This window comes from Polypterus senegalus, chromosome 17 (assembly GCF_016835505.1).
Source record: "Polypterus senegalus isolate Bchr_013 chromosome 17, ASM1683550v1, whole genome shotgun sequence".
Lineage (NCBI taxonomy): Eukaryota > Metazoa > Chordata > Cladistia > Polypteriformes > Polypteridae > Polypterus > Polypterus senegalus.
In genome coordinates, this window is record NC_053170.1 from 71,513,980 (window position 1) to 71,538,517 (window position 24,538).

At 37.7% G+C, this 24,538-nt stretch overlaps 1 protein-coding gene across 5 annotated transcripts in view; it reads left to right on the plus strand.

Moving 5' to 3' along the window:
* Nucleotides 1-1,505: 1,505 nt before the first annotated feature.
* col16a1 (collagen, type XVI, alpha 1) overlaps nt 1,506-24,538 on the plus strand; it is a 350,415-nt gene continuing 327,382 nt past the window's right edge. For all 5 annotated transcript variants that reach the window (XM_039740383.1, XM_039740384.1, XM_039740386.1 and 2 more), the window contains exons 1-2: nt 1,506-1,718; nt 10,740-10,857. In XM_039740383.1, coding sequence (XP_039596317.1) covers nt 10,776-10,857 — 82 coding nt within the window. In that variant the 5' untranslated portion in view covers nt 1,506-1,718; nt 10,740-10,775. The remainder of the gene's footprint in view (nt 1,719-10,739; nt 10,858-24,538) is intronic.

Here is a 24,538-nt window from a genome sequence, read left to right on the forward strand (position 1 = left end):
AACATACAGACCTTATATAGAGGGTAGGATAACACTTCTGGCAATTGCATACAGACAATAAAAAATGGCTTTAATGATATTGCAGAAAAGAAAATCATGACATTTTCATTTTATTATCCTTTCTTTTTGAAAACGGTGGCTATGCCTCAGACCTTGTATAATCAGTTTCTGCCTTATGGGACCTTGGCTGTTGCTCTCAGAGTAAGTGGAGTTTACAGCCAGTCAACTGGTAAAGCAAAGCATCTCTTCCTTAATGCATCAAAACTCACAGTCTGACTGATTGACTTTTATATTCTGATAATTAAACTACACATACTGGAGACATACAGTAAATGCATCTCAAACGATACAACCAACAAAGAGCACTTGCTGTTTAATTGTATTTAATTTTAAAAACTGATTACAGGGTTTTGCTGTGAATCTGGACACAGCAGACATTAACTATAAAGTGTTTATGACAGTCTTGTCCCAGCAGCAGAAAGTAATTCAATAGTTTTAGTCTCCTTACATCAACACACTGGTTCTAGGAATTTCCCCACAAACATAATAACACATATAGCAAGGCATAATAAAGCCATTGCTCACCAACCTAACATAATTTTATCTTTTTTGTGCCCAATGTCTTTTCTTGTGCTCCAGTCCTCCAGTGTCTTTTCTTGTATTTCTTCTACTGAAATTCTATATCTACTGTGTTACAGGGATATGAAATTTCAAATGTGATCTAAAGAAGATAGTCATTCATGTTTATTAAACGTTAAGGGTCCAGGTATCCAGGTATCAGAATGGCACAATAGTGACACATAGCTGGCTCACTTTACCTCAGATCAAGGATCTGCATTTACACTTTCTATTGGGTTAACGTTGTAACGGGATTTCTCCACCCCTCCATCCAGAAAGGTGACAAAAATGGCACATTACGTCTTCCAGTACTTTGCTGCATCCTTCTGGGAGGATTCCTTTTTTTTCCTTTTTAAATTTCAGTTTTGGCTCTTAATTCAAAAATCTCAGCCAGGAAAGATGGAACAGAAAAGGGCTGGATTTCAAAGGAAACCATTGGCATATTGGTCACTGCACTTAAGGATCCAACCCTGAAAATTTACTAAAAATGCAAACTGTTCTTATTGGTTTCAAAACCATGAATAACAGCATATTTGATTTAGCATTTCTGTGATCAATTTATTTATTTAGTACAATTTACACAAAATACATTGCCAACCCCTAATTACTATGCCCTAAGCATCATTCAGAGATATCTCAAAATTAACTTTAACTCTTCGAATCTCGGAACTTAATTAAGTTCGTTAAATTCTATGACCATAAACCCTGAAGCGGTTCCGTGCCTCCCTCTCTCCATTTTTGAACCCATGTGTCCCAGGTTTAGAGACACAGGGTGCCAGGTCTGTCCTCCAGAATACAGAGGAAAGCGCCGCACGTATCCGTTGTCAGCCCGAGGTATATCCCACTGCGTGGCGGGGGGCGTGCGTATATAAAACGTGCCCCCTCACTAAATAGCTGGAGAGCTGCGCAAGAAGTTTTTTTCCCAGCTCTTGTAAAGTTTTAGCTGTGGGGGGATAGAGTGCCTCCGTCCATTTTCCATCACGGGTCCAGGTGATGTCACAGAGTGCTGAGAAGGGAAGTCGGTGCTTTTCTCTTTTTTAACGCAAGACTGCGGAGTAAAGAGGTGCTGAAACGGGGATCCCGAGAGACTCCTGGCCGCGGTACGTATCCCAGGCTCCCTGTGCTTCTGTGGAACGTGAACTTTTGCTCAAGAGAAATATATATATATATATATATATATATATATATATATATATATATATATATATATATAATTTTTTTTTTGCTCAGAGCTTTGCTTTTGTTAAAGTGTGCGCTTAAGAATGTTGCTCTGCCGATAAGTTTTGTTATGACTATTCAACGTAGGCTGCTACAGTCGCCTATATATTTGGTTAAGTTCACAGTTAAAAGTATAAGGATTCTTGGCGGTAATTTTTTTGATCTCGTCCGTATAGTTTTGTCTGTTTCTTCGCGTTTGATGAATACTTCACATTTGGGAATCCCAAATTTTCCTTTAAAGCATCTGGAGAAGGCAGCGCCGATGACGGCGTCGGTCAGAGTGCAGTCATGGGCTTAATGGATTCTGTCAGTGGTGTTCAGCTGCAATACCTACTGTTCTCCTTTGAAGGGAAGTGTGGCCTTTTTGTTGTAGAGGGGCTGCAAACATAAAATGTCAGATTTCCAATTGCATTGTGTTTTAATTGTGCATTCTGGGGATGGCCAGTTGTGGTTATATATGAGATCATCCGAACGTCTTGGATGCGACCCCTGAAACCTCACCTTCGACAACATAATCATAATTTTCTCTTACTGAGGTGAAACTCCAGCAATGATCTGCAAAGGTTTTAGGTGACCTATCATTGTTATTATTCATAATATCAACAAATTAATACCAGGTCGTTTAAAACGTAATCAGAAGTCGTAATATTCACCTAAAGACCGGACTTAGCAGCTTTTAGTGTGTTGACGTGTGTGTTTATGCTCGTGTAGGATTCCTCAGGACAATTACGGCTTTTCCACAGGCCTGTTTGAATAGTTTATGAACAGATCTAAACATGCGCAGTGTGTGTGTTATTTGGAGTGGGGGTCTGGGGGTTGGTTGTTAGTTGGGGAATGTGCGCTTGTGTGTATCTGAATGTGCGCTCTTTGCTACTGGGTAGGATTGTGATTCCACCCGATCCCCAGAACTGGTTAAATCACATCCATGCAATGCAAGAATTAGTAAACGTGCAGTGTCAGGGTGCAGTTGATAGTGTGCATTCCTTTCCATCGTGTTATGTTCATAAGATTGGATTTGTGTCTCTGAAGAATTTATAAAACTACGACTGAGGCAGTGAATGTACTTGCATTCTGGTATGTGTCTTGCAGCTTTCATCCACTAAAGGCAACAAAGCAGTTTGAATCTAGCAGCCTCAGTTTCGCTAACATCATAAAATGCACTTTTTATTTCAAAGGTCATTCACTTCTCAAAATCTAACTGATGACGAGCTCTGCTCCTGTTTTGCCCCTATAGTATAATTCACCAGGATACTGAAAGTTACAGAATACAGTATGACTTAACTTTCTTTTTACATTTTCAGTATGTGAAATTAACATTGAGTGGTATAGTGAATAAATGTGGCTCCCTCAGAGCTACAGGAGACTGGGTGTGAATCCTGGCCAGGGGATTACATTTTTTATGTTTACTTATTTGGCTGATATCTTTATCCAAGGCAACTTACAACATTTATGTTACAACCAGTAATGGCGTACTGCATGATAACGTGCAGTAAATACACTTGACTTGATCATTGATAGTTTTCATACTTTTTCTCTGTACTTTTAGCATTTGTTTCCTCAGAGGTTGATGTGCTTGCTGCTTCCTGAACCGCTCTTCTTTTCTCCACCTTAGCCAGCCACTTCTTCTCTTCTTTTCATGTTAAAACTGATTAAGTCAGTGTTTGTGTTGCAATTACTTAGTACGTTTTCATTAATTTTTCACTTAAGCTGGCACTTAAGTGTTCAATCTGCCTCAACAATGATTTAAGATATGAAGAGGTAGGGGAAGTGACAGCGAGGGTGGGAGAGAATGAGAACGGCGCTCGTACACATTTGCCGCATGGCCGCCCTACTGATCACTACTGGGAGTTGATTTTACAATAAAATAAAGTACAAATAAAAAGAGGACTAACCTTGGAGGTCACTCACTGCCTCGAAAGCGGATAGTAGACGTCACGTAATATATGTGTACAAAATGTCAGGTCAATCATTCAAGCGGTTTGCGAGCTACAGGTGATTTAAAATCCTGGACAGACAAACAAATATCCACAGTAGCGTATTATGTAAGAAGATAGGTTACATTTCTTTTGTTTTTCCAGTTGGAGCACAGGGAGGTCAACTGACTTGCTCATGATCAATAGCAGGATTTAAACCCACAACCTCAGGGCTTGAAGTCCAAAGCTTTAACTGCTACACCACACAGTGCTATTGGTCCTCCAATTTTTATACCAAATGTGTGTGTGTTAGGTTGTACCTGGTGATTGAGTGAGGTTATCAACAACAACATTTATATTTATAGGACGTTTTCATACAAATGATGCAGCTCAAAGTGCTTTACGAGACAAAGAAAGAATAAAGAATAATATAAAAATAAGATTAGGCAGTACTAAGTAATAAAGAGGAAAGTAAGGTACGATGGACAGGAGGACAGAGTAAACAAAAGAAAAACTCCAGAGGGCTGGAGAAAATAAAAACAAAATCTGTAGAGGTTCCGAGGACAAGAGACCGCCCAGCCACCACTGTGCAGAGGGTAGGTTAAGGATAGGCCCTGTGATGTACTGGTGCCCAGTCTAGGGTTGGCTCTTGCATTGTGCACAGCTCATTCAGGGGTAGGCCCTGGCTCTCCATGACTCTGAACTGAATGAGAGGAGTCTATAAATAGATGGATGGAAATAACCTTTACCTGTTGTTTTACATCAGCAGGATTTTGTCCAGCATTAGTCTTGGATTGATATAACCTCCCAGATGCAACCAGTAAACTGTCACTGTGCAAGTCATGGTTTATATTTTCAGGACCTATGCCTGTATAAAACATCACCCACTTTAAAAACATAACACTGAATGTTCAACCTGATTAAGATTGTGCTGAGTGAGTCTTTCACTGTGATTTGCCTTTTATAGTGTTTGCAAGGGTGGATATTGAAATGTACCCTTGTAAATGACATTTTTAGTTGTTTGTGACATTGGAGTAGGTGTTCATGTAGTTAATATACTGTATATTCACAGATCAGGTAGCATGAGATAGATTAACAGGAGTAATCTCTTCTGAATTGTTATTGTAGACCAAAATACATAATAAGGTACATTTTGAGGTGCTTAGACTGACTGATACTGGTTTGTACAGCTGTGATTTACATTTTAACATACTTGTGAGATGGTATCCGGTATTTTCTCCTGAAATTTCCATTCCGAGGCATTCACAAAATTTCACTGCTGTACATGTGGGAATCACATTATGAGATGTGCAGTGAGGATTGTTAGTGAGCCACACAGCTGCAAATTACATTTTGAGGTTTTCTTGACATGGATGACCTGGGTCTATACTAGGGAAAGGTTCACAGTAGTTGATAGTTAGGTCAACAATATTTTTTGCCATTAGCAAAATTTAATGTTTTAGCAAATACTGCTGAATTGATCTTTAGGTTTTGATAAGGATTGATAGAGCTGAAAGTCTAGTGAAACGTCATTCACATTTGAACACATTTTATGCTGCCTGAACCTGTGAGCAACCCACATAATTATAAATAGAGGTATCTGTTGAGAATTGGTGAAGAAGTCTGAAGTGTCAAAACAAACATTTTAAAGAGGTGTCTGCCTTTAAAGGCATTTATACACAAAGAGGGTAAAGCTATTGAAGGTCGCCTTTGCTTCCTTTGCAGTATTTGGTGGTGCTGCCAGGACAGTAAAATTGTGATAAATGAATATATAGTTTGCCCACCTCAAAATTGTGAGACTGGTAAGTTGATAAACTTCACAGAACACAGAAACAAGGCTCTTCTTCATGGCAGTTTTTAAGGTTATTGATATTTTAACAGTCAATTTCATCTTCTTGTAGAAGAAGCCAAGCTGTGCCTCAGTTTAGATAATCCAGCTCTTATATGCAAATGTGATTGCTCATGTCTAAGAATATTGCCAGAAAAAAAGGGCCAAGACAAAACCTAACATGAATTTTTAACATTTAACTTTATTTATTATATCAGGAGCGGTTCCAAAAATCCACTCTTGTCAGCTTGCAGCACTTATCCATCACATGCGGGGTGTTGTCTTAATCAGTGCCCATTATCTTCTGGCATAGTATTAATATCCAATGGGTAGACTTTTTTTTTTGCATATTTAAGTGTCAAGTGGTTTTATTGTCATACCATCCATACACAGTATTGCTGCATACAGTGGCACAAAATAACATTTCTCATGTCTGCAATGCAACATATATATAAATAAAGACAACTGCAAGAAATATAAAGAACTAAACTAAACTATAAATAGATAAATGAGTAAATAAAAACAACAGGTAAGTGAATAGATAGTAATCATTTAAAAAGGTAGTAATAATAAGTCAATTATAACAACTAATAATAAAAAAACAACAGTAGTGACACGTTTAACAAATATACTGCATATAAATAAGCTACTAGGAGCAGATCTGAGGACAGAGAGACAGCACAGAGTTCAGAGTCCAGAGAGCCAAGGAGTAGGACCTGTTCCAGAGACTGGCCTAACCGCCGTAGATGCTATAGTATCCTCTGCCAGATGGAACTGGAGCAAGAAGACTGTGGAAGGCGTGGAAGTAGTCCTTAACAATGCTATAAGCATTGCAGATGCAACACTGTATAATAATATTTTTAATGGTGTGCAGAACGGCCCCAATGATCTTTTCAACTATGTGCACCTTATGGTCAAAGAAACTGAAGTTCCAAAACCAGACACTCATGCAGATGGTCAAAATGCTCTCAATGGTACCACTGTAGAATGTGGTGAGGATGCTTGTCTTCTTGAGCCACTGAAGGAAGAGAAGATGTTTCTCTGCTTTCTTGGCTATGGTGGTGTTAATTGACTAAGTAAGGTCAGCTACCAGGTGCACACTATGAAGTTTGGTGCTCTAGACCAATTGCAAAGCAGAGCCCTCAACGTGCAATGTCTCCACCTTAAGAGACAGGTTGTTGCACTTGCAACAGCCTGCCAATTATTGTATCTCCATTTTTAAAGCTGATTCATTGATTAAGAGACCCACCATCGTTGTATCATCCATAAACGTAATGATAGTATTAGTCAGAAGAATGAGCAGAAGCGGGCTGAGTACAAAGCCCTTGGTTGTACCACTGCTCACTGTGATGGTACCGTAGTGTCTCGTATTTCGAATGATTCTAGCTTTGAACATTTCAGAGTTCAAATGGTAAATTCAAGAAAACTGTGATCCTTTAGCGTTCGAATTAGAAAAACTGATTCAGACTTCGAGCAATTCAGAATTCAAATAGGTATGAGGCACCATTGTACTAGAGATGGTGTTTTTGACACAGACTATTTGGGGTCTCCCTGTTAGGAAGTCAATGATCCAGTTGCATAGGGAAAAGCTTTTACCTAGCAGGACCAACTTCCATATGAGCTTCTGAGGTATGATAGTTTTGAAAGCTGAACTGAAGTCAGTAAAAAGCCTTCTAGCATATGTGTCTCTTTTGTCCAGAAGTGACAGTGCCAGAGGAAGAGTAGATAATATGACATCTTTATTGGAACAGTTCTGGTGATAGGCAATGAGAGAGAATCATGTGATGTGGGAATTCCAGTTTTCAAGTGGCACAAGACTAGCCTCTTGAGGCACTTCTTGATGACAGATGTTAGTGCTATAAGCTGATACTCATTGAGGCACATTGAGGACTTCTTTAGTACAGGTATGATGTTGGTGATTTTGATGCACTTGGGGATGACTCCCTGCCTCAGGGAAATGTTGAAAATGTCTGTAATGACATCTGTCACCTGGCTTGCACATTAGCACTTAGTCAGGTATGTTGTCTGGTCCAGCAGCTTTGCGTGGGTTAACATTCAACAAAGTCAGCAGTGGACAAGCACAGTACCTGTTCTTGCTGAGGAGAGATGAACGCCCTTGCAGGTATGTCATTCAGGGTATGCAGAAGTTATTTAGAACATCTGTAAGGGAATCATCACCACTGCAGACAGGTGGTCTTGTCTTTTAGTCTGTAATAGCTTAGATTCCCTGCCACATGCTCTGTGTGTCTCTGCTGTCCTGAAATTGGCTGTGGCTGTGGAAGAGTTCAGAAACCTCACAATATGAAGAATAAAAGGATGATTCGGCTCCTGATTGATAACTGTGCTGCACTCAACATGCTTTTACATTTAGATAATGTTCGCGTTGAATTCCTCCTACCCATTTGCACAGCAGTGCTTCAGACATTGGATTTGGGCATCATTCGCACCCTGAAAGTGTATTATCACATAGAAATGCTGAGAAAAATTCTCCATCAGCATAATTTATAGGCAGGAGGAGATTAAAATTAACACGAAAGAAGTTATTGTAATGATTGCAAATGCCTGAATGCAAGTTAAAGAAAGCACTATAGTAACAAATACAGAATCCCATTACAACAAAATTTTCGTTACAAGAAATATTTTTTAGGTCTCTGGGAATTTGTTGTTATGGAATTTTACCTGTATTCTGTTTTTGAAGCCTAGCAGCATGCATTCATATATTTTGGATTTACTTTTATAAAATGGAATGTATAACATTTTTTGTAATAAAAAAATTAACTGAGGATAGTTTAAAAGTTGTTGATTGGAACACATTTTCTCAGCAAGTTATGGACTGGATTGAGCATCATTTTTATAAAACAAGGAAAACAGGACCACACAGCCATTATTCTGCCAAGTTTGATTTTACTGTAAATTATAGGGTCAAGTTTACTTAATATAGTAAACAAGTCAAATACTGTATAAACAAAAATATCTAATGCACTTCTAATAATTTTTCTGAGTCTTTTAACATCAATATTCTCAGCTTTTACAATGATCTCTGTTTCATTCAGGGTTTAATTCTGAAATTTCATTTTTGTTCCCTTTAAGACTCCCTGGGATAAAGTTTACATGCACTTTAACTATGTTTCAGTAAACTTTATCATGTTGCTTTTCTTTTCCTTTGTATAGGAGAAAACTAGCCAAAGAGCAAATATGCTTTTTTCAGTGTTTATCAGGAAATAGGAAGAAGGACGAATTGCCAGTATTCAGTGTGAGGAAGAGTTTATTCAAAATTTACTGTCATCAGTTTTCAGAAAGCCTCTGTCTCTCTGCCTCATGTGCCAAATAAAACTGAAGCAAATGAAAACATACGGACAAGCAGAATGAAAATGTCTCAAATTCTGTTTTCTACCTTTCTCTGGTTTCTTCATTAATGGGACTGAGTATGCTCACCAAAATTATTGTCATTGAAAGGCCAGGAAAAAATAAACTCCAAATATAAAAGTTAAACTAACCTGCGGGCTGATGACCTCTTTCTCCCTTTTTAATTCATTAAGTTTGCTGCAACAATCATGCTTCTTTGGCTAAGAGAAAAAAACTCTGATGAAGGCAATGGCATATATTGTTAAATGACATATCAGAACATATCCAGAATTGCTGCAGAGAGTCATAAAATATTTTCAATGAGGTCTCTCAGCAAAAGCAACAATATGTTTCATTAGTACTTGTTTTGAGGAAGGGTATGGACATGTAAAGATGCCCTATTAGGTAGTTTTGGACCATACCCTATGTTGAAGTTACACCAAGAATTTCAGGGAATCCTATATCTGAGACTGTCCATTCCTAAATTATAATTAAAGTAGATAGATAGATACATTAGGCTTTATTTGGCCTCAGGAGGAAATTTAACTTTTTACAGAAGTTCTATAAATGAATAAATAATTAAATAAATACAAACTTTTTTTTGTCTGTACACACACCAGAATGACTATAAAGCAAGAAAACTGAAAAGAAAGAAAACTTCTGATTTGGCTATCACAGTCACAGTGAAGAATATGGTGGTAACTGGTCAGAGGTATTTTAAAGTCCTCAATGTCAATAATTTTATTGGGTCTTAGAGCACAGAATCCTTATGATGGTAATCAAAGTAGTCTGAGATCATGACAGTAGAATCTAAGTAGAGAAACAGCATATGCTTCTTTCCATTTCCGCATGAATTTGAATGCTTCAAATATAGAAATTCTAAGGGCAAGTCCATTTAATACTGTTCAGCGTCACATAAGAGCGGAGTGGTGGCTCTGAGGCTAAGGATCTGTGCTAGTATTCTTAAGGTTGCCGGTTCGAATCGCTGCCAAAAGAGATCATACTCTGCTGGGCCCTTGAGCAAGGCCCTTAACTTTGAATTGCTCCAGGGGCGCTGTACAATGCTCTGACCCCAAGGGGTATGTGAAAACTAACAAATTCCTAATACAAGAAATTGTATAAGGTGAAATAAACAAAAAAAAAATAGTTTGTCCCATACCCAGTTGCATTTTTATTGATTTCCTTTTGCATATGATGCTACTCAGTATGACTTTATATAAAATCCTAACTTGTTTTAAAGCTACATTGTATTTCTCCAGAGGTTTAGGAAAGGAATATAATGTATATGAAACAACCAAATATCTGGAAAAATGTATACATTCATTAACAATCTGTTGTTATTACTTTTTTATCTTGGTGCCAGAGAGCAGTGATAATGCTACTTCTACTATTATTAAATTTTTTAGTTTAAGGACTCTGGTATTAATGTGCTTCTCTGTGGCATTTTAATGCCACAAATGCTCTGGTTAATTCTGTAAATATTAAGAGTACACTCCTTTGGATAACTGTCATAGACATTTGGACATCAAGCAGACATGAGGTAGGTGATAAAAATAGATTACAGCTTTTCTAGAATAACAGCTTAGTAATAACAATAAGAGTCAAAACCCAAATGAATTATGTTAGTACATTTCTGGTTTAAATATTACCTTTTAATACTGAAACCTCTTCATGGGATATTATTGTTTTTGTGAGTGAAGATGGTTTGCAAGAGCCATGAAGACAGCATTAAGCCTGTTTTCACACAAAAATGAGCTCCAACTTGCATTCATTTTTCATTTTTGAAATGTTTCATTCCTGTGTGTTTTCCTTTTCAGGTCTAGCTTTAACACTGTTTGGACACTAATGACATCATGTGGGTTGCCGGTATTTTTATAGTCTGGATATTTAACATATTTGAAGCATGTCAAGCAGATCTGCTTTCATCTACAAAAGGTATATTGCTTTATTTTTCTTTCTATAATGTCGTATTTGCTGCTTTCATTAAATGTCAAATAGATCTTAATTACCTATTTAACATTAGTTAGTAATTATTCATCATCAGTCCTAAAGTTTTGGGTTACCCACTTTGTTTTTTGCATTTACAGAATAAGCAGAGTAGGTGACATAAACTTCTTAATATTTCACATATTTTAATATTGTTTTTATGGGATCTTTAAAGTATATTATTGAAGGTTAGGTGCTACTTTGTTTCTTGTAAACTGCTTAACACTAGAATTACCAGAGCCTATGAAAAACCTCGCAGATCCATTCCAGCTTATAAATCGCTTCTCACCTCTCCATCAGTGTCGTTTGTCCTGTAAATGTGTCGATAAGCAGCAAGCACCCAGCAGCCTGCTATCACATCCCCCCACCCCAAATAGTTTTCTCAGCTCAAGTCTGTTTACCTGGGTGTCAGTTGCTTAGAGTTGTATAGAGTGAGAAGTCAAGCAAAATTACACCTTTTATAAATACTATATCATTATTTGGAACACTTGCATTTCATGTGTGTTCTGTGTCTGCAACAATCTATGTAAACACATCATTAAAACAGAAACGTTTTTCATGTTTTAGTAATAATTGACAAAATGTAGACATGAAGTGTATAATGTGTGAAGCCTGAAGTCCAAATATCAAAGAAACACTTTTCACAAAAGGTACAAATATAACAGAACAAGTGCGTTTTTATTCAAAAATATAACTGCAGAAAAAAAACGCGTTAGGGTGCGACATTGACACGCAATTGCTGTGACCGCTTCGGTGGCACAGCGGTATCAACTGTTGACTGGTATTCAAAGCTTCACGGGTTTGATCCCGGACGAGTCCGTTTTGAGAAGTGAGCTGCTCGTATTCTTACTATTTTAGGATAAAAACATACATTTGATTCCAGTCTGTAATAGCCGATATAATTTATGATACTTGTAAATGTTAGCTTTGTTTTTTGTTTTTATTCAGTTTTATTCTCTCAGTCGCGTTCACGATCGCCCCTCGCATTTGGCACTGCTGTTTTCACATAAAGACACACTATAACAGAGGTGAGCTCAGATCATGACAGCACTTCTACATTGGAGCAAGAATGCACTGTTGCCATCGCTGTACTTTGTATATGTACATGGGAAGCTCTGCACTCTACTTGTGACTTTACGCTGTAGGAAGTAGGTAAATAAATAAAAGTAAATAGGTAAATAACATTCGATCTGGCTCTTACATACAAAGTACAGCAATTGCAGCTTCCACCTGCAGTTATAGACTCTTCAGTGCCCAAGCGACTGTACACGCTAGTGTTTAGATCTGGACAGTGTATGTGCCCCAAAAAATAGTCTAACTGCATTCTCGTACCATTGCTTTTGTACTAAAGTGTCAGCAGGCACTTTACGTGGTATTACATATATTTTTTGAGCATGCCCTCTGCACTCTACTTGTGACTTTACGCTGTAGGAAGTGAGTAAATAACTCAATGTAAATAACATTCGATCTGGCTCTAATGTAAGTAACATATAAATGTTAATTTCTTGGGCACATACACCGTCCTTACATACACTGTCCTTTGCATTGCAACAGGTACACACGTTGTAAATGTAGAAAAGACAGTTGCAGCATGTTTCTGATCATCAAACACATTTAACTATTAGTCAAATATAACACAAGGAGTAATTGCCCCTGAATCTAAAAAAGAAATAGACAAATATATGGGACATTGGGTACTTGTACTTGTTACATTGGTACTTGTAAATGTTAGCTTTTTTTAGTTTTAGTCTCTCAATGATGATCACTCATGGCTTTAACACCTGAAGCAGCAAAACAACCCCAACCTCTCCTGATCTTATGCTAAGTAAAAGGCACCAGCATAAATTCACACCAGATCTGACTCTGTTCGTTTTCAAATAATATTGCATTAGTGTGATGATGTTTTGTGATTGGTACTATTTAGGTCATGAAATGATTTCTTCAAAATATCATACGTGCTTTTGGTCTACTTCTCTGTGTCAGGCAGCTCCTATTTAAGTGATTTCTTGATTGAAACTGTAATCAGGCCTGGGGTTGGCTACGGAAATTTTTTTTGACATCATGGACAAATAATAAAACCATTTAAAAAGGTGCATACTAATTTTGTGTGACAAACATGCAAAAGAATGTGAGCAGGAACACATACACCAATAAAACTGAATCAATAAAAAATAAAAAAATAAAGTGACGGTGAGATATGAAGAAGGCAGATTCACCAACGTTTGTGTGTCAGCTTTTATCCCTCCAGATCAGAGAATGTCCAGTTCCATTGCCTCAAAACATCACTCACATCTACAGTTATTCCCAGTTTCAAATAAAAACCAACAGTGTCAGATACCTAGGGCGGTAGCATGTATCGTGATTGTGAGTGAGAGAATAAAAGTGAAAAAAGGTAACTTTTACAAGTACAGTACTATAAATGTACACAGTCTGTTACAGATGCAAACCAAATGTATGTGTGTACAGTATAATATTAACAATAAGAGCAGCTCACTACTGAAAACAGTAAATGTAGGAAGCAGTGGGGATCGAACTGGTGGCCTCTTGATTACAAGTCAGCAAATCTTGCCTACATTTTGTAACATTTATTACTAAAATATGAAAAAGTTTCTGTTTTAACAGAAAATATCTGTATTTACACAGATTACTGTAGAAACGGAACACACATGAAATGCATGTGTTCCAAACAACGATCTATTATTTCCACTCTAAAACTCCAGCAGTTCACTCCCAGATAATCTTACAAGGCATGAGCTGGGAGAACTTAGTGAGCGTTCTGCGACAGTGGGGGATGGTTGCTGCTTGTCTTAATCGGCACATTTACAGGACAAAAGACGCTGATGGAGAGGTGCGAATGGATTTAAGGTGGGCCGGATTTGCGAGTTTTCTCAAAGGCTCTGGTAATTTTAGTGTTAAGACTCTGAATCTTGATTTCATTTAATTTGTATTTATTCATTTTATTTATATGCTTTCTTCATATACGAGGTGAGACACAAAAATAACCGGACTGGGCTTGGGGCTTTCCTGGAAAATGTCTGCACATCGGCAGAGCATGAATCATAGAACTATATCCCCTCCTACATGCCCTCTCAAACTGCCGACCGTCTTGGTATATCCTGTGAATTGCCCAGTCAGTATTTGCACAACAGTCACTACCTGAGTTGCCACTATATTTTGGGTGAAAAAATCAAACAGAGAATCAACGTCAAATTTCTCATGAAATTGAACAAAAAAGCCACAGAAACCTATGAAATGATACAAAACAGTGTACAGTGATAAGAGTTACTCTTGGACGCAAGTTTTTGAGTGACACAAACGTTTCAAGGAAGGACAGGGAAATGCGGAAGACGTTCAATGCCCAGGTTGAGAGGGGGGTGGGTGCTTCACCAAGACAACGCTCCTGCGCACAATGCTTTTCCCGTAAAGCAGTTTTTGACTGACAAAGACATTGCTGTCCTCGATCATCCTCCATATCCACCCGATTTAGCTCCTTCTGATTTTTACTTGTTCCCGAAAATCAAAAGTGACCTGAAGGGAACACATTTTTTTTCAGTGGAAGAAGTGCAGATAAAAACAGCAAGCCTGTTGAAGAGCCTCAAGCAAGAAGACTTCCAGCACGGTTTCATTCAATGGAAGATACGTATGGAGCAGTGTAGAGATCGGGAGGGGGAGTATATAGAAGATGACAATGTTTAGAACACTGTAATTCATCAATAAATATTTTGTTTTTTACCAATCCGGTTAATTTTGTGTCTAACCTCATATGTAATCATTGTGTGAAAAGAGGACTACATTTTAATACATGTGGTAATAAGTAACACTTTAAAAAGTGTGTCATCAGAACTGTTTCAGGTACTGCCACATAATCCTCCATTGAACACTCTTAAGGCTATGTCCACACTACTACATTTTCATTTAATAACAAATCAAAAATATCTGCACTAACATTTACACATTGTTTACAAAAGTATCTCCACACTAAAATGACTGAAAATGCAAGTAACATATCTGTTCGCCTACACTGGGCATGTATGGTTCAGCGAAAGCAGGAAGAGGAAGTGTCCTCCATGCTAGAATATCATTTGCAGCTTTACACACAGAGAACAGCAACGGTGAATACGAAAACCAATAAAATTAGTTGTTTTATTTGGACTGACAATGAGGTAAAATTGTTATTGAAAGAAACGCTTGAGCATAAGGTGAGCAAAGTGGCTCAGAAATTGTAATGAGAAAGACTGGAAGATATGGAAAAAGATGATCTGTTGTGGCAACCCCTTACAGGATCAGCCGCGGGAAGAAGAAGAAGAGGACCATGCTTTTTAAACAAAAACATACCAGTATGGACATACTCTAGTTGGATATCAAATAATGTGTGTGACCATGAAAGACAAAGAAGCAGGAAAAAAGTTTTCTAAACAGAGTGTCTAGCCAGGGCATGTGCAGTGGCAGAGGCCTCTAGACTGCTAGTCAGGTTGTGTTCATTCGAATGTGATTAGTGGCTTATTGGAGGTTGAATAAGAATCAATAGAATAAGAAAAAATTTGGAAACAATTAATTTAGTTGAGAAGCTCATCATAAAAGCATATGGTTTTTCATTTTTAATGTGACTTTATAACTATTTGTTTGGCTTGGAATGAAAGTTTTCCTGTGAAAACCAAATCATAGAGTAGTAAGGCAATTCTGGCTACAACCCTAAATGTGCCTTCTCTAGTGTTTTGCCCTGGTAACCGGTGACATTTATTTATTGTCTGTCTGTGTTGTTGAACAGAAAGATATAAGAATGCTTATTTCCCTTAGATGTGCAAACACATAGATTTTGAATATTTTTCCTTTTTGTGCAACCTTTTGGCATTTGCACGTGCAACATAACCTGCTATTAAGATGGAGAGAAGGTTAATTTCTGTTAATTTTAATTTCAATAGCTGAATCATTTTTTTCTCTGTAAATACTGTATGTAATGCTGCTCTGTAGTATTTCCAGAGCAAATTTTCTGTTTTGGGTTGTAAGAACATTTTTAAACTCTGATTTTTAATTAATCTTTCAATGGTGTTTTAATTCCAGTTTGCTTTTCTATTCAGTAGCAGTAAGATAAATTCTGTTTTTAATCACAGTTGTCTTATGTGTCTCTTAACTTGTGTACCCTTTCATGCACCATTCTCCCCAGAAGTGTACTGCAAATGAGGTTAATTTCCTATAAAATGCACCAAGCATTATAATTTTGTGAAAGGTTCCAGCTTTCATTGAAGTGTCATTTAGGAATATGTGGCAGTTTGTCCATTGTTTTTTGTTCACCTAAATTACTTCATAGTAGCATGCAGACTTTCTCTGTTAGTGTCTACAATATGGTGTGAGGAAAGATAAAACGTTAAGTGACAGTGAAATGTAAGAAGTCTTATGGAACTTGCAAAAGAATTGTCTTATGGAATTGGAAACAAAATAGGTGCAACTGGAACTGACAAGAGTTAGGAGAGGCTTCAAACAACAAGTGTCTACGACCTTATTATTTGTGCGCTTAATGGATTTTTAATGTTTAGACTAAAGAATTTACATCTCTTATTTTTATGGTGACATATAAATGTGTCATCTCTGGGTATATTTTCTGTTTGAGACTGTTAAGTTGATTAAAGCAAAGTGCTCAACTTTACAAATGTTTTCTAACCGTGTGCAATGAAATAGGAAGAAAAAATGCTAGCAAGCTATGTCATGTTAAAATTTGTTAAAGTATGTTATCTTTCACAGGGTAAAGAGTTCAGCTATACAGGAGCTTATTTGTGAGTAATAATATAAGACAAAATGAATTTTACTCTCAGTTTGTACAGGTCAGTTCCAGTTATCTACATTATCCAAGATAAAATTAAGGCAATTGTTCAACATTTGAATTTTTCATCAATGTACAGAGATTTTTCCTACCCTTCATAAGTTCTTGTCAAGTAATGAAACTGATGTAGTGGACTTTCTAACAGGATGTAAATGTGTCTGATAAACAGTAGCTTGGTTTCTGATTAAAGGGATTTAAAAATGGATTTGCAGTACATTTTTGTTTCAGTTCACCTGTTCATTATCTTCTAAGAACTCTGTACAAATTGCTATAAATTGAGAGTTAGAATTTGAATCTGAAATCAAACCTTTAGGAAGCATCGATCTTCTCATATTGGTACAGAGCTGGCATAGTGCTATTTATAAACAAATTCCTCTTTGAGAGTGCACTTTTTTATGTTATGACATTAAAATCAAAATACATAGACTGATTGACAAGAACAGAAATAACTTTGAAGATGATACCTCTGAAACCTAACTCAATCAGTGTTCTCCACAACAAGATCCATTTACTGCATACCATATTTGTGAGGACATTAGATCAGTATCATTCTGTTTAAAAAAACCTTAATAACTTTACAATGCTTTGTGCAGATTGTGACAGTTAACTAACATGTATGAATTTTAGTAGTTAAATATTGTATTAATGGCTGAATAGCATTTTACAAAATGCGTTTTCTATGGGCACACATTGAATATATAGATCTGATAAGCCAGAAGTGCTTGTAAACTACTGGTACAGAGTGAAGGAAGGCGGTAGAGTGGGGGGTGGTCACTGAGCATTAGGGGTTACCTTTCTGCAATTTCTGTCAGAATGGCTTATGTAAAGAATTTTCTTTGTGTTTCAGTAAAATTTGATCACAAGAAAAACAAGAATGAGTCGTGGTATGTTTAAGCAAGGGAAATTGTGTGATTTGGGTTTTCAGGAAATTGAGCAGTGATCTGTGGCAAGGAATACCACATGTGGGAAGGTTTTAGTAAGGTGGCAGTCAGACTGAGTCTTCTAGTGGCATAAGTTACCCAACATTGTCAATTATGGTACTGGGTCTTGTGGCATTAGGTTTAAGACACAGTTTATCTTTCTTTCTATAGTCCTTGTGCTGTACTGTGCGGGATGAAAAATACAGCACCTAAAATAGTCTGTGGACCAGTCTAGTACTAAATGGAATTAACTTTTGCCTCCAGAACATCCTGATTTTTTTTAGACATGAATTCATGAAGTTGCTGGAAACATTTCTTAGTGATTTTGGTTGTTTGTCTCACCTTCTGTGTCATATTATCCCAATGGTGTTCAGTCAAATTGGGATTTGTGTAAATCATCAAAGTAAACTGAAGTCGCTGTCATGTTCTTTGAACCAGCTTGAGATCCTGACTGATTTGTGGCACATTATCCTGCTTGAAGCATCCTTATGAAAATGAGTAGACTGTGGCTTAAAAGGGATGTACATGATCAGTATCAATGCTTACAGCATGTATGTTGTGTCACTCAAATGACACTCAGTTGGAATTGAGGTCGAATGTATACCAAGAAAACATTCCCTACTTAGTACTGCCACCAGCTTGTATTGTGTGTGCAAGCACAAGGCAGTATGGATTCATAGATTATTTCTATTTATTCAAATTTCTCTCCCTGGCCCTGGGCTCTTTAAGTCATAGCAAATATTGAGATTCATTAGACCTTTGATGTTTTCCAGTTTTGAAACATCTAGTTTGTACACTGTAGCCTCATTTTTCTTTTCATGGCTCCGAGGCGAGGAACCTGGCATGGTCTACGTGAGCTGCTCATGAAATGTGTTGTTGTTTTATTCAAATGAAGGATGCAACTCAAGTGAGTGACGGCCCATGCAAATATGACGACTGTCCATAGGGTGGACTGACGACTGATGGTGGGGTAGTGTCCTGGATGGGAATTAAAAGTTATAATCACGTTATAAAATGGAAAAAGAAAGTTTGGCAAAACTCAAGGAAGATGCAAAACTTAATGGTCAGCAGGTGATGTTTTTTTTGGTGTTGACTACTGGCGCTTTTAGATGTGTATTGGCTTACAGTTGTGGCAGTAGGGGGCGCTAGTGCTCCCTTGAACCCTCAGGTACAACGCTAGACACTGGATACAAGTCCAAGACTTTTTATTATTTATCAATACTGTGCACAAAGCACACTCCACACTACTCATATATCAAACAACAACAACATTATTCTCTCTCCTCCTCGCCCAGACACTTCCCCCGTTCTACCTCCCAGCTCAGCTCAGTGTCTGGACTGAGCCATAGTCCTTTTATAGCCCCTGACCCGGAGGTGTTCCTGTCCCATCAGTCTACAGTTCCTTATTCCTTCCGGGTCAGGGCAATCAGTCCTTTACTTCAACCCGGGAGCACGTCGTTCCTTCCTGTCACGTGACCGTGACGTACTCCCAGTCATAAGGCATTAAAGAGCCCATAAGCCCCCCCACAGCAACTCCTGGTGGCCCCCAAGGTATCCAGCAGGGCTGTGTATAAATACTACAAAGTCCATAAGGCCCTGCTGGACCTCGGGGCACGATCCTGCTGTCGGGAGAGCTCCCCCTGGCGGCCTGGGGGTGAGGACCGGCATGAGAAGCCAGCAGTCCTCCACACAGTATATCTTGCTTATCCATTCCACCCTGTCAATCTTCAGCCCCTGCTCGTGGCACTGAAAATCATCCCTCCTCCCACCCCTGCTTTTCCTTAGTAAAAAAAAAAAAAAAACTACAAACATTGTGTTCAGAAATGTTAGTTACATAGCAATTCTGCTATTCCTGATTAACCAGTGGCACTATAACTGACTCCCATTGCCTTACAAAATTTCCTGGGCTAGTAATAATAGCAATAACTGCTTAAATGGAAAGCTAGTTAAAAAAGAAATGTTAGGTAAGAATAATTACAAACATGGAATTACTGTGTTATTAATAATTTCCTGACTTTAAAAGTGAATTCATGTTAGCATCTCAGTAATAAATGCAAGTTGGAAACCATAAACAAAACAAATACAGATCAGAGTTTGTTCTAGATGTTTTTTTAACATCATTTACCATTAATTGGATGACAACAAACATGACCACAGCCATGAAGTAATTCTTGTGAAGTCTCACATGGTTCGGTGTAACTGATTTTGGTTAAGTGAAGGGACAAGGGAAGAAACAATATGAATGCACTTTATGGTTAGTGTTTGCATGGTAGCTGCTGTAACTGGATTGATGCAGCTAATCATCTCTATATATAATCTTCATTTGGATCTTGATCTTTGTTTGTCCGCGAATGAATTAGAAGAAGAAGCACTAGATGGCAGTAGAGAGACAGCTAAAACATAGGCATTGCATTAAGAGTCTCCTCCAGGCTTATACTACTGATGACTGTAATACGCCAGTCACACCTCAAAACACAGACATTCAAACTAAACAAATTGTTGTGCTTTAAATTAACTATTTAGATCTTGATCTTTGTTTGTCCGCGAATTCCACGCATGTGTAGACCACCTTCCAGTTTAGTACGTTGTTGTTACTCACGGATGTCAACAATGTGCCGGAATAACGAAAGGGGTGGTGGACAGTGTTACGCTGGTTAGCTCCTGAGGCCTGGTTAGAGATTGCCGAAGATAAAAGGTACGTGCCTACGTAACATATGAATGAAAGAAAGACAGTGGGTAAAATGAATGACAACGTAACAGCACGTTCCGGAAATTATTATTGTTACGTTGTAGCCGGCGAGTGCTGCGCGTCTCACAATTGTACCGTGGCTTGCTCACATGTCAGTGAAGTGATCCCTATTTATGCTTTAAAGAAGCCTGGATACCTATGTGTCCCCCTTTTATAGCCATTGCTCCGTGTATATTGCCTTACTCTTTGGATTACCACAAAGCAACCTGCGAGACTGGAGAAAGGTTGAGAAGACATCGTGAGAGGTAACAATAGCGTCGTGAAAACAAGATGGACTGTGAACGGACAGAAGCAGAAATGCTCCTACACCACCACATAATTACTATTTGGACAGTGATTCCGAGTAGGCCATTCCAATCGAATCAATGTCCAAGGGTTTTCTTTTGTAATTTTGTTTCCCTTATAAAAAATCATAATGCTGTGCGACGAAGGGCCCAGTTCACAACTGGCAGCCACGTTTAAACAGGGAGCCCTTCACAGACAACTTTAAGACGCGCAACTTAGTTGGGTGCACATGGCTAGTTCAATATAATAATCTGTTCTTGTCTTGTTTTCTTTCTTTTTTTTTTAAAGAGATCATTTTCCATGGGTCTTTCTCCTTATTACTCTGCTGATTGTCATTTTTACATTTTATTATTTTATCATCAGTGAGAGTTTTTAAATGCAAATTCTTGCTAAACTTGTTTACCATTTTGGTGCTCTGTAATTTTGTAAATATTTATTAAAGGCATACACTACACAGCATGCACCAGTGACCTCTGTATTAGTCCCACTGCTCTAGTTACCTAGTTTGGCCTCCCTGCACTGTAGTTTGGCTTCATGTACACAAAGTGTAGACTTACTGTAAATGTGTCCTTTAATTGCCTGTGATTTAGAGGCAGGAGATCATAGAAGCAGTAACACTGAATCATTAGTAAAAGCATAAAACAGTGTCTTAAAGTATATTGCAACCTCTCCAACTAATCCTTAAACCAGTGATTTTTGTACTGAGTTGTCAACAATTTAAGGTGGGTCCCACGGTAAGATAAGAATATGTTGTCCTGAAAAGGACACTGCATGTTAGACTTACACATATGTTACTTCTTGTTTAATATTTTTTAGGTTAAATCTTAGATTGAAAGCACTGAACAAAAGGGAACTAGAACACTATTTCACAATTACTAAGAACCAATCCAAGCCTCTTGTTTCTTTAATCGAAAATTAAAATATCCTCTGCAATTTGCTTGAACAGGCTTTCTAAATACAGTTGTTACTTTTTTATTTTATAAATAAGAAGCTTATTAAGCTTCTGATGCTGTCTAGAGGAGATGAATTAATTATAGCCAAAGTACAGGTATGTGATGGAACAGTGTTCTGATTGCAGACTATTGTCTCTAAGAAGTGTTTAAAAGTTACTTAATTTGACACATTGTAGAGGAAGTGTTCTCACATGTAGCACATGAAAGTGTCTACAAATTTGAGGAATGGCATCAAACTAAATTGCCATTCTCATATGGCTAATACTTATTTTGTGCACAGGTCAATGGAGATAAAGGGTACATGTGCCCATAAGTGAATGAAAAAGTCTTAAAACTTACCAGATATGTTCACTTTGAAGCAGCAAAGGTTTGATTTCAGAAAACATGCCTAGTGAGGTTATGAGGCATATTTATGATACTGAGAGGAGCCTAGAAATAAATATTTTATCATAAATTCTTGGAACTTTTTTCTTGAGGTAAGGATAGATTTCCTATTCACTTTTTGGCTCACAGCCTCTGTCGTGGGTAAAGTTATGACAACCCCACAAGCCTCCAGTGCTAAGCTACAATATTTTCATGCTTATAATCCTACTTTTGCTTCAGCAATTCTGTTTCATCAGAGGTTACATTCTGCCATGGCTTGTAAGGACAGAGAGGTGCATGCTCAAGTAATATAAAAGCGAATTGGCACTGCTAAAGTAGGCCAAGTGTGTGTGTGTGTGTGTTCACCATGTAATGAACTGGCACTCACTTGAGGTGTTGTTCCTGCCTTGCGCCCAATGCTTACTGGCCTAAACTTCACCAGCCCTGTGACCCTGCCCTGGATAATTGGGTTAGGAAGAAGAATGGATTATTATTATCATTATGTAATATATGTCTATAGTGGAGAAAAACTTATGAATACATTAACCTTCTTTCTAGAGCATGTTCTGTGTTGATGCAGGGTGTGCATTTTAGGACATGCCAGAGCATCTCCATGGGCCATGCATCCCCAGACTGATTGAGCCTGCATTTCTTTGGGAGCCTGCATGGCTGTCTTTGTCACCGACTGGTTATTGATTCAAATTAAGTAGCGACATCATCAAAAGCATGCTTTTCTTTTTGATTGGAGTAATGGATAGAACAAATTGAGAACAGCAGTTAATAATAATAAAAATGTTGGGATGCAACATTGTGCAATGGTAGCACTGCGTTTTCATAGTGCAGGAGACTGAGGTTTGCATGTGAGTGAAGTTTTACATGTTCACCCTAGATGCTCTGGTTTCCTCCCACAGTCCAGACGCATGCAGGTTAGGCAGATTGGCATTGTTAAAGTGTCCTCTGTATGTAGATAGATAGATAGATAGATAGATAGATAGATAGATAGATAGATAGATAGATAGATAGATAGATAGATAGATAGATACTTTATTAATTCATTAATTAATTAAGGGGAAATTCACATACTCCAGCAGCAGCATACATAAAGAACAATATTAAATTAAAGAGTGATAAAAATGCAGGTGTAACAGACAATAACTTTGTATAATGTTAATGTCTACCCCCCGGGGTGGAATTGAAGAGTCACATAGTTTGGGACAGGAACGATCTCCTCAGTCTGTCAGTGGAGCAGGAAAGTGACAGCAGTCTGTCGCTGAAGCTGCTCCTCTGTCTGGAGATGATCCTGTTCAGTGGATGCAGTGGATTCTCCATGATTGACAGGAGCCTGTTTGTTTGCCCTGTGGTTGACTGGTCCCCGTCCAGTTATTGTTCCTGCCTTGCATCCAATGTAAATCACATTCTTTTTCATGTGTTTAGCTTCTGGCTAGTGAAACGAGTGAAACGAGCTGTCTACTTCCACTCGAAACTTTGACTTGCTCAGTGTTGTTCAATAAGTGTTTGAAGACTCTTATTTGGTAAATTTCTGTCTAAGTGATAGCTATAAAGTTTTACTGATATGGGAATTGTCACTAGCTTATATTTTGTTATCTCCTGTGGAAATCAATTTTGTACCCTTGTCCTGAAACACTTATTCCCAAATAGTCCCTAGACTGATGTTACTCGATAATGTTGACCTCATTTGTAAGTCACTTTGAATAAAAGTATCTCCTAAGCTAATGAATGTAAGTGTAAATGTTAGTTGGGATCGGTTTAGCTGCCCCCATGGCAGTCTTTTCTCTGGTTAGGAAGGAGGATCGATAGATGAATGGATACCCAACTTTGACTTATGAAATCATGAATTTATCCTTTAATGAGATTTATATATAGTTTTTTTTATGATAACAGCAGCATGCATTTCTTCTTTTTTCTGGCAATATTGTAAAATAAAGCATGTCCTAAAACATGTCCAAAATTATTATGTGACGGCTTTGCACATACAATGCAATTTAATCAATTACTTCAATAAATCATTGTGGTCTGAAAGTGTATTTGTAAAAAACTATATAAATGAAAACTGTTTAAGTATGCTGAGTTTTATGTAGGGCAGTCGGAGAAACAGAATATGAGTAGTTTGTGATAAAAAGACTGTAGGTTTACAAACATTGCAGGGACTATAGAGGGTGTGAGCTCAGCCAGGGATCCTCCCAATCAGTCCAGGGTATCATTTGTAAAGGCTTCTGATAATTTGCTTAACTTACATTGGTCTAATTGCAGTTAGTTTTTAATTTGTTTTTCTGTTTTTCTTCAGCCTCAGGATATAAAGCTTGAAATGATTGGCTTGCCAATTGAATTTATCTTCACTATGGAACAAAGTAGAAGGTTCCTAACCACAGTGTTCCGTGTTTTAAGGGCAAATATTGTTTATATGGGTAAAGACTGCTTTTCTGCTGTAATGTTCAACTCATCATTAAGACTAGCTGTAATCATAAATATCTTATTTCAAGCACAGAGTATCCCACATAGAAAGACAGAAAAATGCAATACC